The sequence below is a fragment of the Hyperoodon ampullatus genome, assembly GCF_949752795.1.
Source record: "Hyperoodon ampullatus genome assembly, chromosome: 3".
NCBI lineage: Eukaryota > Metazoa > Chordata > Mammalia > Artiodactyla > Ziphiidae > Hyperoodon > Hyperoodon ampullatus.
This window is the reverse complement of record NC_136916.1, coordinates 131,915,498-131,932,747: the sequence shown is the minus strand read 5'-3', so window position 1 is coordinate 131,932,747 and position 17,250 is coordinate 131,915,498. Positions and strand designations below refer to the sequence as shown.

General features: G+C 41.3%; 1 protein-coding gene across 1 annotated transcript; it reads right to left on the bottom strand.

Annotated features, from left to right (window-relative positions):
* Positions 1–6,535: 6,535 nt before the first annotated feature.
* On the bottom strand, positions 6,536–16,990 carry PTGER2 (prostaglandin E receptor 2; the record flags this gene model as incomplete). Its single annotated transcript, XM_079700886.1, has 2 exons — positions 15,964–16,990; positions 6,536–6,757 (listed from the first exon to the last, which is right to left on the bottom strand). The coding sequence occupies exons 1-2, from the start codon at positions 16,804–16,806 to the stop codon at positions 6,536–6,538; spliced, it is 1,065 nt and encodes a 354-aa protein (XP_079557012.1). The 5' UTR covers positions 16,807–16,990.
* Positions 16,991–17,250: the final 260 nt, after the last annotated feature.

Genomic DNA, 17,250 nt, shown 5'->3' with positions numbered 1-17,250 from the left:
GGTAGGGTGTCACATAAGGGACAGTTGAAGAAAGCAGGAAAGTTTTGCCTAGAGAAGTCTGGGGTGCTTCTACACCTAGAACTCTACATTCTACCTAGGACTCTGGGTCCTCTACACTGTCCCATTGTGCCAAGTTTCCTTGCATTCTCTGAGATACAAACTCATCCCTCATACTTATTATCATCTTCATTCCTGACAGTTGCCCAGAGTTAATAAATAGATGCCACGACCCCAGCTCCACGACCGGCACTAAGAATGAGCAATCTGAGTCAGACGTGTGTGAAGAGGTCAGAGGGGCCACTGAACCAGGCAACTGAGAAAGTACTAATCCCTAACCTTATTTGCATTTACCGCGTCCAGGCACTGTGCTGAATGTCCTGTATGTACTTACTCATTTAATCCTCAAAATAATTACAATAATTACAGAGGTAGATAATTTTATTATCTTTATAGATGAGGAAACTGAAAGTCAGAGAGGTTAAATAACTTGTCTGAGACACCACCGGCAGTGTCACACATCTTTAATATCCCCTGGATAAATCTAGAGTTTGCTGAAAGGGGAAAGTTTGAGTGTGGGCATCAAAGATGATAGGACCCAGACCTAATGAAACTTCAAAGCATTTGCACAGCAAAGGAAACCATAAACAAGACCAAAAGACAACACTCAGAATGGGAGAAAATATTTGCAAATGAAGCAACTGACAAAAGATTAATCTCCAAAATTTATAAGCAGCTCATGCAGCTCAATAACAAAAAAGCAAACAACCCAATCTAAAAATGGGCAGAAGACCTAAATAGACATTTCTCCAAAGAAGATATACAGACTGCCAACAAACACATGAAAGAATGCTCAACATCATTAATCATTAGAGAAATGCAAATCAAAACTACAATGAGATATCATCTCACACCAGTCAGAATGGCCATCATCAAAAAATCTAGAGACAATAAATGCTGGAGAGGGTGTGGAGAAAAGGGAACACTCTTGCACTGCTGGTGGAAATGTGAATTGGTACAGCCACTATGGAGAACAGTATGGAGGTTCCTTAAAAAACTAAAAATAGAACTACCATATGACTCAGCAATCCCACTACTGGGCATATACACTGAGAAAACCATAATTCAAAAAGAGTCATATACCAGAATGTTCATTGCAGCTCTATTTACAATAGCCCAGAGATGGAAACAACCTAAGTGTCCATCATCGGATGAATGGATAAAGAAGATGTGGCACATATATACAATGGAATATTACTCAGCCATAAAAAGAAAAGAAATTGAGCTATTTGTAAAGAGGTGGATCGACCTAGAGTCTGTGATACAGAGTGAAGTAAGTCAGAAAGAGAAAGATAAATACCGTATGCTAACACATATATATGGAATTTAAGAAAAAAAATGTCATGAAGAACCTAGGGGTAAAACAGGAATAAAGACACAGACCTACTTGAGAATGGACTTGAGGATACGGGGACTGGGAAGGGTAAGCTGTGACAAAGCGAGAGAGGCATGGACATATATACACTACAAAACGTAAGGTAGATAGCTAGTGGGAAGCAGCTGCATAGCACAGATAGATCAGCTCGGTGCTTTGTGACCACCTGGAGGGGTGGGATAGGGAGGGTGTGAGGGAGGGAGACGCAAGAGGGAAGAGATATGGGAACATATGCATATGTATAACTGATTCACTTCGTTATAAAGCAGAAACTAACACACCATTGTGAAGCAATTATACTTCAATAAAGTTGTAAAAAAAAAAAAATGCAGGACACCCTAGAAAGGGATAAAGGGAGGAGACTAAAGAGGGAGTAAAGACAAATCCTGTGATAGCAGTAAGGGCAACATGGACAGAGGGCCTTAGGAGCCTTGCTTTGTCCAATCTTTTTCCATTTTGTTAAAATTTGCTTTTTCTTGATATTTTTACCAGCATTTTAAACTATGCAGAATTGCTGAATTGCTATATATACTCTTTCTCTACAATAGCTGTGTAGATGCATCCCAGCTTATGTTAAGTTTGGGAATATGGCCTACCCTCAGCACTAAATGATATTTTTCTAGATTTTTCTCACTCCTGTGGTCCTTCTTAAAAGTAAGTTTCGGTTGATTGCTAGACCAGTATACGTTAACATCACCCTTTCTTCTGCTTAGGAAGAGCTATTACTCTGTACTGCTGTGTGCAGGGAAAGCAGAAAGATGCTTCAGTCCGATCTCCTTTCTCTCCTCCAATCATACAAACTGCCTCCAGGGTTGGATAAATGTAAATGCTGAGCCTTAAGGGAACAGGGCCTAGGATAAATATTTTGGTAAGGGAATCTATAGTATTTTACCCCTTTCCATACACATGGGGCTGATGCTTATTCCCCAAGCTTGCTAGAGGATATCTATTTGGAGTAGAAGGCAGAAAGAAAGGCTGCCCATTCTGTGTTTTCAGTTTTTGTGTTGGTGTAATTTTATTTTATTTTTAAAAATTTTTATTGGAGTACAGTTGCTTTACAATGTTGTGTTAGTTACTGCTGTACAGCAGTGAATCAGCTATACATATATCCCCCCCCTTTTTTTTTTTTGGATTTCCTTCCTATTTAGGTCACCACAGAGCTGTTGGTGTAATTTTAAAAAGGAGAACATATTTTTAATCTCCTTATGCTGGATATTCTTCATCTGCCCCTCTAAGTCTACTCTCTACCTGTACTGTGGTCTTCATGGGCTGCATTACCCAGGTTCCCCTTACTCTTTGGATTATAGTTGGGTTTGGCCAATGGGAGGAACAGGCAGAAGAGCAAGATCTTCCAGGAAGGTAGTCCCTTCCCTCCCTCCCTGTGGTTCGGCAGCAGCTATGCTTCCCTACTTAAGGCCATAGCTTCTGTTGGGTGGGACACAGCTTTCACGGCTCCTCCCTTGTCCCTTCAGGCCTGGGAGTGGTAACAGCTTCCAAGGGCTCCTCCACCATCCCTTGTTGATTCCCTTAACCCTGCCCTTCCCTTTGTAAATATTCCTTTCAGTCAACAGTCCTCAATTACCCTTTTCAATGTGCCAGCTCTTTCTGCTGGAATCATCACTGATCTATTTGACTTGGCATATTTTAAAAAATGAAACACACAGATCACAGAATTAAACCACCCAAACTGACCTTTAATTGTACATACATTTTAGAGGAAATACAAAAATATAATTCAAGAAAATTTATTTACAATAAAAATCATAATACCTACCAGAAAATAAAGTAACTTTCTGAAATAAAAATTAATGCCCAATACATGGCCTTGTTCCCGTGTATAAATTAAACTATAGCTTCTGTGAATTGCTAAAATGACATTTATTTCCATAGTGTGTATTTCAGATGATCAAATGCTTTTTAAATTTAAAAAAATCAATGATAATGCTGTTAGTATAATGATTATAGGTATGTTTTGAACGTGCAATCAGAGGGGAATTCCAATGGAGTTGTGTTTCATAAAGGCAGAAGATTGTCATCATGGGTAGGTATTGCAAGTCCACACATATTAAATTTGCAGGGAAGACTGTTTCTCTGTGAATGACTCAAGTAGGGGCTTTTTCCAAATTCAGAAAACCATTATTTTTGGCTTAAACCACTACATTTGGCTAAGTGAAGTAAAAAAAAAAACCTCATCTTAAGTGTGAGCTTATTGTCTTCCCCTGCCTTTCAAAGTCATCGAATTCTAAACTTGAATATGTTGTTTTTTTCTTGGTTCAAAGCAGAGCTGACATTACAATAGCAAGAGGGCAATCTGTCTTTCAAAGTGCACTGGTGTGAGCCGGCAGGGGCACCAACAGTTGAACTGAATTACACTGAGAACATAGTGTTGTGGATCAGATTTTCCCTCCACCTGCCCAGGGCTCACAGCCTCTGCCAGCATGGCGGTTTTGGGTTGGTGCTGTTTCTAGATCCTTGCTCTGGCTCTAGGTTGTCATGGGTCCAGACCACTTTGAGATTCAAGTCTTTTGGAGGCTTTCTATAGTTTCTAAGATCCCTATCAGGATCTTTGGAGATTCAAGGCCACAGTTTAATACCAGAGTTTCCCAGTTTTCTCTTGGGAAAGATGACCTGGGGTCACAGTGAACCATCCAGGAAATTCAGCTCAGGATAGACTGCTTTGGCCCATCCCATTTCTGGACACCTAAAGTTAGGGCTGGCATTCTGAATTGAATATCCACTATAGTTTCTTTCTCCCTTTTCATTCCACTGACTGTCAGGGGCAAAAAAAAAAATCTAGGTCTTTTTATGTCACAATTCAGTTCTCTGATATACCAGGCTAAATTCTGTGTTTTTTATTTTACTTGAAAATGAGTCAGTAAACTTAAATAGGTACGTCTGATGTGATGTGATTTTTAAAAATATTTTAAAATTAAAAAAAATATTTACATATCCAATATAAGTAATTTTTTCTATTACCTTGAAATTTCCATTAATAGTAAGCGGTTTACTATTACATAGTATTTTAACTTTCAATTCCTTCTATGTAAATCTCAGTGCAGATGAAATAACAGGATTTAGTCATTTAACACAGTGCAAGGAACAGGAATATACTAGAAATCAAAGCGCTGGAAATCTATCAGTTCTTAATGACTTAAACTCATATTTTGGGACCACAGAGTGAAAATTTTGTTCCCACTAGTGATATTATGTCCAAGTTTGTGTTTTTAAGTTCTCAGGCATTATTCGAGAATTTTGGGGGGTGGTGAGGTACGGTGAATGATTGTACTTAACATTTTCATTTGGAGGGGAAAAAAGTCATCTGATAAAGGAAATTAATCTTCCAGATTCAAAATAACTTTATAGTTTTATGTTTAGGAATTACCCATGAGCCTAGTTAATGCTATTTAGAACAATTTCTTAACTCTAGAATACTTGGTGGACAGGGAAGATTTATTTACATGTCCAGATTTTAGCTAAGTTAAACTTTGCCTGGTTGTATAAATTAGTAGGAAAGCAAAGCATTCATTTATTCTCTTTAAAATAAGGGATGATTTGACATAGATTGTGTCAAAATACACTGATTTCTAGATAGGTCTGGAATCACTTCTAAGTGATCATCTAGTCTGATAACCACTTATAGGAAATAGTTTTGCGTAAGCAACTCAATGAGACTAACATTCTTTTTTGGTTTTTTATTACAACTATATTGTAATAACACTCACTGCAAAAAAATAAGGTGTCTACTATTTCAAAGATCATGCTATAAGGGAAAAAATATCCTCTAATACCAAGTACTGTATTGAATATTTCAAACTGTAATCTGTAATGCAACCACACTTTAAAAACCTGCCAAATTAAATGAAAAATTTCCACTTTTATCTCATTTTAAAAATTATTATATCTACACTAATCATAAATTGTTGTTTGGGGGGAATTCATCACATACTATCCCATTTTCAATTTTTTGTTTTATCGTTTATTTTTGTAACATTTCAGATGAGTTTACACTGTAACTAAGATATGATTAAACAGTGCAAATTCACTGAAATATTTTATGCCAAGTTTACATAATGCCAAACATTTAGATTTAGAAATATATTAAGATATGACTCATTGTTACATGATTTCCTATACAGTATGAGTCAAGCCATATTTCCCAGATGAATTTTGCTACAATACAACCATCCTATAAAGTAGATGTTAGTTATGGCCTCAACATCAGCATTAAAAGAGTTCCAGTGTATCTGAAGAACTGACCAGATTTTTCAGTTTTTAATCCTAATATTTGGCTTCAGACATAGCCACATATACGAGTCCCTGGAAATAGAATGAAGAGTATTAATCAGAATTACCTTTCTTAATAGTCTACTATTTATTGTTGAGAGGAAAATTCCTAGCCTATTTGGTTACTATTAGCACGGCAGACGTTATAAAATAAATAACCTGACACTGACACACAGCTTCTTGTGGATGGTGAAAAAGCTGACATTAATGAGCTGAGCTTACTCAGTAATACTGAGTAATACTGTTGTAAAAAGAGAGTACTCCCACATACACAAACATACAGTACTACAAAGTACCTATGGTTTTCAGATTCATTGTCCAAAGAAAGGACAATCACAAGACACCGGGCTTGGTTGCTTGCACATATCCACTTCCTAGAGAATACGTAAGAAGTTTTATCTGGTCTGACTGTACACTGTATGTTTATAATGGTACTAGCCTAGAAGATTAAAATGGAAAACACAGTAACTATTTAGGGTTTTAAACAAATTACAAAACTACATGCTTTCTCATTCAACAGGAAAGCTTAAATCAAAAGGCACTGGATCTTAAATGCAATTGGTTTTTCCTCTAAAGGCCATGGAACATGCTCTTTGAGGGTAGGTTTTATAGATCCTTCTGATACCTTCCACGAAGTGCCTTGTCAGCATGTCTGTAGCCCAAACCACTGCTGAAATGTTTGTTTACTCTGTTTTATTAGGGTAGCTTCATTGTATTTATAAACTAACTTTTTCCCATTTCTCCAAGGAACCACTTCAAAATGATCTTCCAGATGCTGGCTAACTAAGCACTTCTTAACTACCATCCTCAAAGTTCAACCTATTTACTGGCATTTGACTGTGTAGAACAGGAAGTTTGTGTTGCATCTTGTGTTCTTAATGAAACCCGACAACAGAGGACTGAACGCATTAGTCTCAGAACAGGAGGCCTCAGGATGGCAAAGACCCAAGGGTCAATTATTGAATTAATTGATAAAAATCTAAGAGCTTGGAGGTCCCACTTTTCTTTCCGGGAAGAGGTTTCATTCATATATGCAAAAATCTGTAAGAAGCAAACGGGGAAAAGGATGTTAGTTTTACATGGTAGCAGTGGACAGGCTTAGACCACATGCAATTTCTTAAGATTGAAAAGCAAAACGTGTTTTGTGTGTGGCCATGGTGGTAAGAGAGAGGTAGCAAAATCTCACTCCTCTCACACATGTTTATGTCTTACAGACACTCTGAAACCTAAGTATTGTCTCTTTCTGACAGATGAGGAAGTGAGTTAATAACAACATGTTGCATTTACTTCCAAAAACTGAATCTGGCTTCATTACGACAATTCAGTGAGAGGGCACACAACAGAGCCTGTGTTCTGGCCATTGGGCTGCCTGGGTTTGAATCCTGGCTCCACAGATAGCTTTGGGACCATAAGTAAGAAAACTAACCTCTTTGTGCCTTCATTTCTGCATCTTTAAAATGGGTGATAACGATAACAATACCTATTCTTGGGGTTGTTGGCAGGATGACAGGAAATCATCCAGGTCAGCTACTGAAAACTGCTCACTTAATAGGTGCCCCCCCCAATGTCAGTCTTTATTATCTCCATTTTACCAGTGAGGACACCACGGTGCAGAGAAGGTGAGGTACTTGCCCAAGTTCCCAGGGCTGGTTAGTGGCCGGCTCAGGACACAAATTCCAAGTCCCTTGACACCAGAGCAGTGCTCACCGTGTGCTACATCCAGGTCGCCTATGTTAGACCAAAGGTCTTCAGAACAAAGCCCTAAACACTGGAAAGCTGACACATCTTTACGCATTGGCCAATGTCCTCAGAGCAGTATACCAGCTCTCGTCCGATTTCTTAGATATTTAGGGAACAACACAACTTTTTGGTCAGATTGCAGAGAATGGACCAGTACATGCTTGATAAAGATCAAACATTTCCACATGGCTTACAGAAGAGAGAGAAACATGTAAATCACACCTAGTCGTTTGAAACCAGTTGTTTATAGAGCTCCTGGGACTTTCTTACCTAAGGCAGCTGGTGAGTTAGAGAGCTATTCCTTCTTTCCTCCACTCTCCCTTGCCAGAAGAAGGAATGGTTTGTTTCCTTTTCCCCCCACTACTTACTCTGCAGGCATCTGGCAACTGGATATACAAAGCAAATTGCAGGGAGGGAGAAGAGTAGTCATCTTCGGGTTGCTTATGTTAGGACAATATCAGGAAGGTTTGGCAGCCATAGGTGTTTATGCCAGAGAATCTTGGCTTATGGGAATGGAGAAAAGACTTGGCAGATGAGTAAAGGAAAAAAAAGAAAGAAAGAACTGATGGTGGATGTCCCTGAGTATACAGAGAAGAGGAAAGTTAGGTGGGGATATGCAAGGGAGCAATACTTTTCTTGTCAGCTAAACTATTTTGGATGAGAAATTGATAGTACTTATATGGTGTATTTAAGGAGCGATTTTGAAGTTTAGGAATTCAGGATAACAGTGTACATAAACCCAATAGATTAAAATATATTAGTCACCACACACACACACACACACAAACTGAGCATTCTGTTGTAGAAAAAGTCTGTAGCTGAGTTTAGATCTAATTTTGCCGAAGAATATAATACTGGATTGTCTAGTGGGCCATGTAGAGAGGGCTCAGCCTCTAGTGTCATGGGTCACACATGAAGATGAGTCAGGTTTTCAGTGGCAAATAACCCAAACCATAGTTCCTGATCTCTTTAGAGTGTGACAGACCAATGAGAAGTGAAAAATGGTTTTGGAGGATGAAGCAATTCTGTACTATTTGTTTCCTTTTTTTATCCACTATGCTGAGTAATTTTTAGAAATGCTTAAAATTTGCATTTCAGGAGGTGGCCAATATGTTGTAGAAGATAATTTCCTCTTTTACGCTTGGAAAAGAGACATACTTCAGAGAACCTTGAGGTTCTTGATGTAAGTTTTGTCTTCTCCTACCTCTCCTTTTTTTTTCCTTCGGTTCTTGGCTTTTGCCTAGAGTTCACCATTTTCGATCTTGTGGACCCTGGGTTTTTTCTTTTTAATTTAAATTATACATAGAATAGAATTTACCATTTTAACCATTTTCAAGTGTCATTAAGTACATTCACATTGTTGTGCAACTGTACTGTTTGTATTTTTATTTTCTGTATATTATGATGTTTTGACATCATAAAAACTTTCTGGCTGGGGAGAGACTGCCCCTTCCAGGGCTAGCCAATTCTTAGAGATAGCCTAGGGCTCACCCAGGAGCAATCGCTTAATATGCAAACTAACCAATGCAGAGCTCCGCTGTGTGGCTCTTTACCCCTAGGAGGCAGCTTTAATCATTCCAAGGCCTGGTACAGGGCGACTAGGGGCTACTCGTATAGCTTAGAGCCTGTCGAAATGCTTCAAAATAGCCAGTCCTAAACTGTTTACCCTACTCTGCCTTGCCTTTCCCTCAGAAACTCCAGTAAAGTCCGTGGCCCAGGCTCTCCCCAGCTCCTGCTTCTTTTTCCTCCAGACCTGCACTGGTACTTCCTCATGTGGCCCTGCACGTTACGCAGTGCTTCCTGTTTTTCAGACCTGTGAGTTTGATAAACTGTGTTTCCTGGAGCATCTCCTGTCTCCTCTTGTGGCTGCACTTGACTGACCATCATATAAAAAGAACAGGGAACAGCAACCATCACCACCATCCATCTCCAGAACTTTTTACATCTTCCTAAACTGAAACTCTGTACCCATTAAACACTAACTCCTCATTCCCTCTCCCTCCAGCTGATTCTGGATTTTAATTAAAGGCTGACACAATGGATAGAAGTCAATTAATGAATAATGTTTTGGTGATATTCTGGACTTCAGCTTCAGAGGCTGGTAGAATTTATACATGCTTTTGCACATACTACAAATAAATCTGCTATGAGAAAAATACCAAGGACTAATGTAAACCAGCCTAGTGAATTTTAATTCCTTAGGACAGACTCTCTCTATAGGGCTTTGCTAAGAATACAGAGCTTGTTGTGATACCTGGAAAGCGGCACAGAGGAAAATTAGTATTCTTTTGTCTTCCATAGAATCCTTGCCACCTCCATGGAAAACTTTATCTTGGCACTGACCTGGCACTGTTTCAGCTACTTTCCTACCTTTAATGTGACTACATAGTGGGTTCAGAATTTTAGAGTAAGTGAGAAATTTATTTGGCTGTGCACTGAAATCACCTGTGGACAATTAAAAATATTCTGATGGAAAAAAAATTTTAAATAAAGAAATAAAAATACTCTGATAGCTTGCTCCCTCTCTCAGAGACTCTGATTTAATTAGTCTGGGCTGTAACCCAGGTGTCAGGGCTTTTAAAGCCCCCCAGGTGATCCTAATATGCAGGCAAAGTTGAGACCCACTGCTTTAGACCCTTACCCCAAAATTGAAATAGTTTAAAGTTATTCATTTATCACACTTAAAAACAAAAGACCCACTTAGGCCTGGCCAATCAAACAAATGACATGGAGCTTCCAGAATTCAGTTCCTGGTCATTAATATAAAATGATTTTCCTTTGGAAACTGAATCCTATGGAAAGAGTAGTTAATATTTACTGAATACCTGTATGCCAGGCATGGTGCTAAGCAATTTGTGTCTTGTTGTGTTTAATCTTTATACAAATCTGTAAAGTGTTATTACTCCCATTATAGTAAGGAGGAGATCAAGGCTCAGACAATTAGTTATCCTGTCCCAAATCACACCGCAGGTAAGTGGGGAAGCCATGCAAATATAGCAGCAGGACCCAGACTTTCCTCTTAGCCACTACACACTCTGCCACCATCTATATAAAAAGCCTCTGATGTAAAGTCTCACATGAAATTCACCACTGACTGATTATGGGTTTGTAGGAGACTTTTTCCCAAATGTGTCACCAAGATTTATGGGTATTATTGCTCCTGTTTATAGATTTTAAAACCATGGCTATATCTAAGTAGCTACTTGGTTTTCTTTGGGTCTTTTCTTTCTTCCACGCTTTCCACAGCTAGATGGCAGGCAGTGATGATCACCTTGACCAAGGGTGTAGACATAACACACCACTTCTCTTTAGGGAAAAGGACCATAGTTCTTGCTGTCTAAATTTTTAAAAATCAGTGTAATTATGTCATTATTTACAACCACAATTTCATAACATCAAATGGCAAAGGAAAAGGTGTCAAGTGAAAACACTCATATAGAAGAACTTTCTCTTAAAAGGTAAGGTGTGTTAAAACTCTTTCAACAATCCCCAAACACATCATTGATGATGTATGAATGATAAAGGGCCTTCCAGTAGTACATGGATATTAACTCAAAATATCACTAGGCAAAGTTTGTTTTGGTTATACATAGAGATTTCTGAATTTCTCTTTCATCCCTACTAGAATTGTGATACTGTGCATGTATGTAATTGACAAATTTCAAATCAGTTTTACAACCCCCATTCACGTTACATTTTACATAAAGAGTACCAGGAATGAATGGGAAACTCCAGTACTGTTTACTTGAGTTTGTTCTGTATTTCAAAGATCAGATTTCCACTAATCAGAGTAACCTAGAAATTATAGCCCTAAAGAATTTCTAAAGATGAAGACATTTTAGAATGAGTCAATGGTTCACTCTTGAAATTTTAGAACTGAATAAAATGCGTAAGTACTTTATCCTAATGGCATGGGGAAAACAGTTTAAAATGACCAGAAGTTATTCACAATTATTAGTAAAGTAGTGAGAAAATGGCTAGATATGGGTTGGAAATTAAGAGACAAACAGTATCTGAGTCAAGGATGGAGGTCTGATATATTTCCTGTGTCCTGTTTCATTTCAGGAAGAAAGTTTATATTTATCACTGTGAACTGATGACAACATCTGATTAACATGAGGAATGTATTAATTTACACAATATTCCTTTAGTGCATAAACAGTTTGGAATATGTTGTTGGTCCTATGCATGACTTTATATTGGATCTCCAAAATAATGCTTTTTTAAAAAATCAGTTATATCTTATGTGTACCAACAGAAAATTTTATGTGAGGGGTAATCTGATTCTTTCTTAATTTAGACCAGCATTTAAACTAGCCGATCTCCTAAAATCTCAGACTCAGCCTTTTAATGCATAGGTCAGTGCAGAAGGAAAAAGAAACTGTACCCTTAGCCCCAGCTCAGGCCCCTTGATCTGATAAGGAGAAAAAGGTCTTTGCCATTGTATTTTTAAAGCTAAAAGTTGAAATTAAGAGACAAAGTGGGCCAGATATTTATAACATCTTCACAATTCTCTTATAAATCTTGGATTAATCTTCTCATATGTTACCCCTGAAATGAGTACTTTCTGACAGTATTGTGATTAAAAGCACAGGCTCTGTGCTTAAGCTGCTTGGCTTTGAATCCTGGCTCCAGCACTCACTCACGAGCTGCGGGACCCAGGGTAAGTTATTTGCCTCATTTGTAAAATGGGAGTAAAAATGTTACCTATTTGACAGATTGTTGTGAAGATAATGGATTAATGTATGTAAAAATTAGCACTCAAAAATGTTAGCCATTCAGGACAGGAATAAAGACGCAAACATGGAGAATGGACTTGAGGACACGGGGAGGGGGAAGGGTAAGCTGGGACAAAGTGAGAGAGTGGCATGGACATATATACACTACCAAATGTAAAATAGATAGCTAGTGGGAAGCAGATGCATAGCACAGGGAGATCAGCTCGGTGCTTTGTGACCATCTAGAGGGGTGGGATAGGGAGGGTGGGAGGGAGGGAGATCCAAGAGGGAGGAGATATGGGGATATATGTATAAGTATAGCTGATTCATTTCGTTATAAAGCAGAAACTAACACACCATTGTAAAGCAGTTATATGCCAATAAAGACGTTTAAAAAAATGTTAGCCACTTTGATGTTGATAATAATGACATTTGAAGTTGAACTTGACTTCATTACAGTGTGCTGGGCATTTAATATTTTGAGTTTCAATTCCCAAACTTTGAAAGTCCTAGACCGGCATTCTTGGAGGAAGCAGTAATTGTAACCTGCCCACACCTTGGGACAACGGCGACATTCATTAGCAGTTCAGGTTTCCTCAATTCCCCACTCCCCTCTTCTCATTCCTGGAGTGCTGATTAGGCTGTTGTCCCACTGGGTACACAGCTGTGAGCTCTCCTTGCTGGGCCAGTGGCATGGCCCACTTTGAGGGCCACAGAAAGCAGTTCTGTTATCCCGAGTTAGAAAGAGGCAGAGACAGGGTAGATTGCTAGTATTTTCTGGGACACAGGAAGAAAATTAGTTGGAATAGTTATTTTTATATTTAATAAATTAAATATTTAATTAAATATTAAATATTAAATTAAATATTAAATATTTAATAATTATTTTACATTGATACATTTTGCCTCGATAATATTTTAGATATACTGGGTTAAATAAAATATATTAATAATTAATTTCAATTATTTCTTTTTACTTTTTGTCATGTGGGTACAAGAAAATTTGAAATTCCTTATGTGGCTTGCATTTGTGGTTCATGCTGTATTTCTATTGGGCTGCGTGTGCTATTTTAGAACAGGAGAATTTCTGAAGGCAACCAGAAGCCCTTGCCTTTTCTATCAGAGCCCGGGTTAGGATATGTGGAAATGATTCCTGCCTTGGGCGGGAGATTGGTGTAGGCCATTTCTGACCACAATTTTAGTGTGGGCCAAGTAGAATAAAAGGACGTGGGGGAAAAGCACCCCCCAGGGACACATGCCAAGCATTCTGAAATAGCAGAATGTAATGTACCATTCAGTAGCTTTGAGTTTTGAATTGTCAGATAAGCCTTCCAAGAAGTAACTAAATTCTGGATAGTGTAGCATTTCGTAATGCTTAAAGTGCTGTGTAAATGAAAGATACTAACAAGTATCAATAATCTAGTGATAAAATTAGTCAATGGTCAAAGTAAATTTCCCTATTGAGAGATGACTTGGTACTTCCCATTTAGGGTACAGTTCAAATATCTGTTTTGCATCTACTGGGTTATCTGTAGTTCATCTGGAAAATGTGTCATGTTAGCCCCAAGGCAAGAAGTCAGCTTGGCCAACTTTTTAGATTACATTAACACTAGGCATTTTTCCCGCTCTTTGTCTGGGACTCTTTGTCATGCATACATGCAGAAGAGACCCTAGATAATATTTGCTGACACTGTCAATGCCAAGGAGTGGCTTGAAGGAGCTAAAGCCCCCTCATAATCTTCATCTGGCCCCCCAAAACCATAAACAGGCACTCAAATAAAAACTCAGCTTCAAAGCAAACTTCCTACGTCCCCACCCTTTCTAACCAGACTTCTAGTTCTTCCATTTGGCAACTCTGGAGTTGCCCCTGGCTTAACAGTAAATGAAACGAGTGTGTGTGTATCTGAAAATCAACATATGGCAATGATGGAATTCTCATGACAAAAGGGAAATTTACTTGAAAACAAGGGAACCTATTGAAAATCACTGCCTTTATTTAAAAAAATACAGCTTATGCTGTGGGTCAATCATGATCAAGGGGGAGACCTTTTCTTCCTGCTTTCCTCCTCAAAGGGAATAACAATCCTTTTCACAAGTGTGTGGTCACCTCTGAGCCTGTTCCCAAGCTATTTAAGTAGCTGAGGGTGGAAGGTATTTTTATACATACACACTCACAAATGATAGATAAAACTCTAAGAACGGACATCCTGATTTCCACCAGTCCAAAACAGGTACCCCCCAATTCAGAAATGGTTTATGTCTCTCAAGTTAAATTCTAAGTTGTTTAGTGGAACTTGAAATGCTTTCGCTCACAGATACATGTATGTTCTGCATCCTAGTCCCAACCCCAAAAAGTTAATTTAGCTCCTAATGTTGTTCTACCAGTAAAACAAAACAAACGTGTGGAAGTCATGTTGGTTTCTACCTCACAGCATTTCTGTTGCAAACTCCCCAGCTCAGGGTGAATGGGAGATGCAGCCTCCCACATCCTACTTCATTTTATAAAAGGGCATCTTTTACATGCTCCACCTCATTCCTCTCAAAGTGTAACTTATTGATTCAGAGCAGCTTCTACCCTGACAGAAGATGGGGCAGAAATGTGAGGACAGTGGGGACCAGGGAGGAGAGAACATAGGTAAAAAAGGGAGTTAATCTGTGTGTGTGGGAGGGTCATATCTAGGCTTTTAGGATCCCGTGTCCTCTCCCACCCCTATGGATGAGTTTATGAAGATAATCAAAAGCAGTGAGGGAGGCGGGAAGTAGGATAAAGTTACTTCTTCAGCTTCTACAGGTCACACTGACCAGTGGCAGCATCGTTTATCTTTTTCTTTTCTCCAAGACTGTGTCAGGTGAGAGTCACTGCCAACTGTCTATTCCCTGTAGGGTCAGTCTTGTGCTTCTGAAGATTAGGAAGTGGAGCTGCTGAAACTGAGCTCTCATGTCTCTGTAAGAGGCCAGCACATGCTCGGATACATCCCAGGCTCTGCTACCCACATTACACCTTAGGAGGCTCAAACTCACAGCATCATGGAACTAACCACTGACGTGGCCCCCAACTAGGGCAGCACCCAGCCCAGAACCTAGGCAAGGGGTTCCTCCAAGCAAGCAGCCTTTCCTCTAATTATCATTATGAACATATCATGAATCTTCATGGCAAAAAAGAGTTATGCTCCCAATATGTAGTTTGGGAAATCTGTAAACTAGGTTTTATTGAACTTTTAAGACAATGAATGCTCTGGACTTCTGGCAACATGGACCCTTCTCACCTGGGACCATTCTCAATGTCCATTCTCAGTGGAATGCTATGGGTTGAATATTACATTTTGCTCTAGGAGAAGTAGAAGGCAGAGCCTGGAGAACTAGCACCAGTGGAGGGGGGCACCGGGAGGCAAACTACAGCTCAGGGAAGTCAGGTTGTAACTGAAAACTATCCAAAGGTGGAAGGGGCTGATTCTTCGTCAGGTACTAAGCCAGACTGGCCTTGTACAGCAGCTTCGGGCTCTAGGGTGGCAGTCTGCGCTGGCTTAGTGGAGAGCCAGGACTCCCTTTCAGGGGGACTGTGTTGGTAAATGAGAAGCACTAGCATAGAGATGCCCGTTTGCTGGGGTTAGGGAAGTAGGAAGTGAGGCAAAGGTGAGAAGTGAGAGGGGAAGGCTATAGACCCTTTACAAATGAGGCCATAATTTTACAAGTTGCAAAATGTGTGTGGTGGTGGAAAGGGTGGGAGTAAGAGGGAAGAGTGTGAGAAGGCTGCCCAGTTCCTCTGTGGAAATGAAGGGAGCGACTCACCGTGAAAGGCAAGGAGCAGACGGCGAAGGTGATGGTCATGATAGCCAGGAGAATGAGATGGTCCGTCTCCTCCGCCATGGATACCCTTTCCCCTTTCCTGTGGCTGCCAGGGCCGCCCCGGCTGCTGCCCAAGGAGGGTCCGGAGCGGCTTCTCCTGCCCCGGCGATGCATGTGGATGAGGTTGAGGATGACACTGAAGTTGCAGGCGAGCACCGCGATGATGAGCAGTAGCAGCAAGGTGGCGTAAAGCCGCAGGTACGTGGTCTGCTCATGCCCTATGAAGCACCACGTCCCAGGGCAGTACTGGGCGTACTGCCGGTGGTCCAGCAGCGGCAGGGAGCAAAAGAGCAGGGAGACTGTGTAGATGGCGGGCAGCACAGCCAGGCCACCACGGTATGTGACCCAGCGCTGATAGAAGTAGGGGTGTCCGATGGCTAGGTAGCGCTCCAGGGCCATGGCGAAGAGCATGAGCATGGTGGCCAGGCTGAAGAAGGTCATGGAGAAGGCAAAGTAGGTGCACACGCGCCTCTGGGGCTCCAGGGCCACCAGGGTCTGGTTCCGCGCATACGAAGCCAGCACCACAGGGCTGATGAGGCAGGTCCCCAGCAGATCGGTGAACACCAACTCTGTCACCAGCACGTGGAACAGCGAGATGGAGTTCCCGCGGCCGGCGCTGCGCCCCGAGTCCCCCAGCCAGCGACGCACCAGCAGCGCCAGCGCGATGAGGTTCCCCAGCACCCCGGCCGAGAACATCACGGAGCTGATGGCTGGGCTTTCGCCGGAGGGGAGCCACTGTCGAGTATCGCAGTTCTCTGGCTGGGAGTCATTGGACGTATTGCCCATGGTGGGGCGCCGGAAGAAGAGATGCGTCCTCCTCTCCCGCCGGCCAGCACCTGGCTGGAGGAGGGTCTGAGAGCCGGAGTGCTCCGAGACACCCAGGGAAAGGGGAGGGACCGAAATCCAGAGCCCCCTGCCGGCCCCCAGCGCGCATAGAGGGCGGGCTCTGCCCGGGTCTCCCAAGGCTTGCGGAGAAGCCGCTCTGCTGCCGCATCCATACGGCGCTCCACGCTCCTCCGCCGGCCCGCGCCCAGGGAGCCGCCGCCGCCGCCGCCACCTCTTCCACGTCTCCCGGGGGTGGCGGCTGTCCCAGAGCGAGAGCCCGCGAGCCGCCGGGAGGTGGGCGCGTCACACTGCAAGTCTCTCCGGGAGCGCGGGGGCGGAGTGCGCGCTGGGCGGGGCGCGAGGGTGGACGGTGGGAGCAGCGGTCCTCGTTCTCCGCTGCTCGGC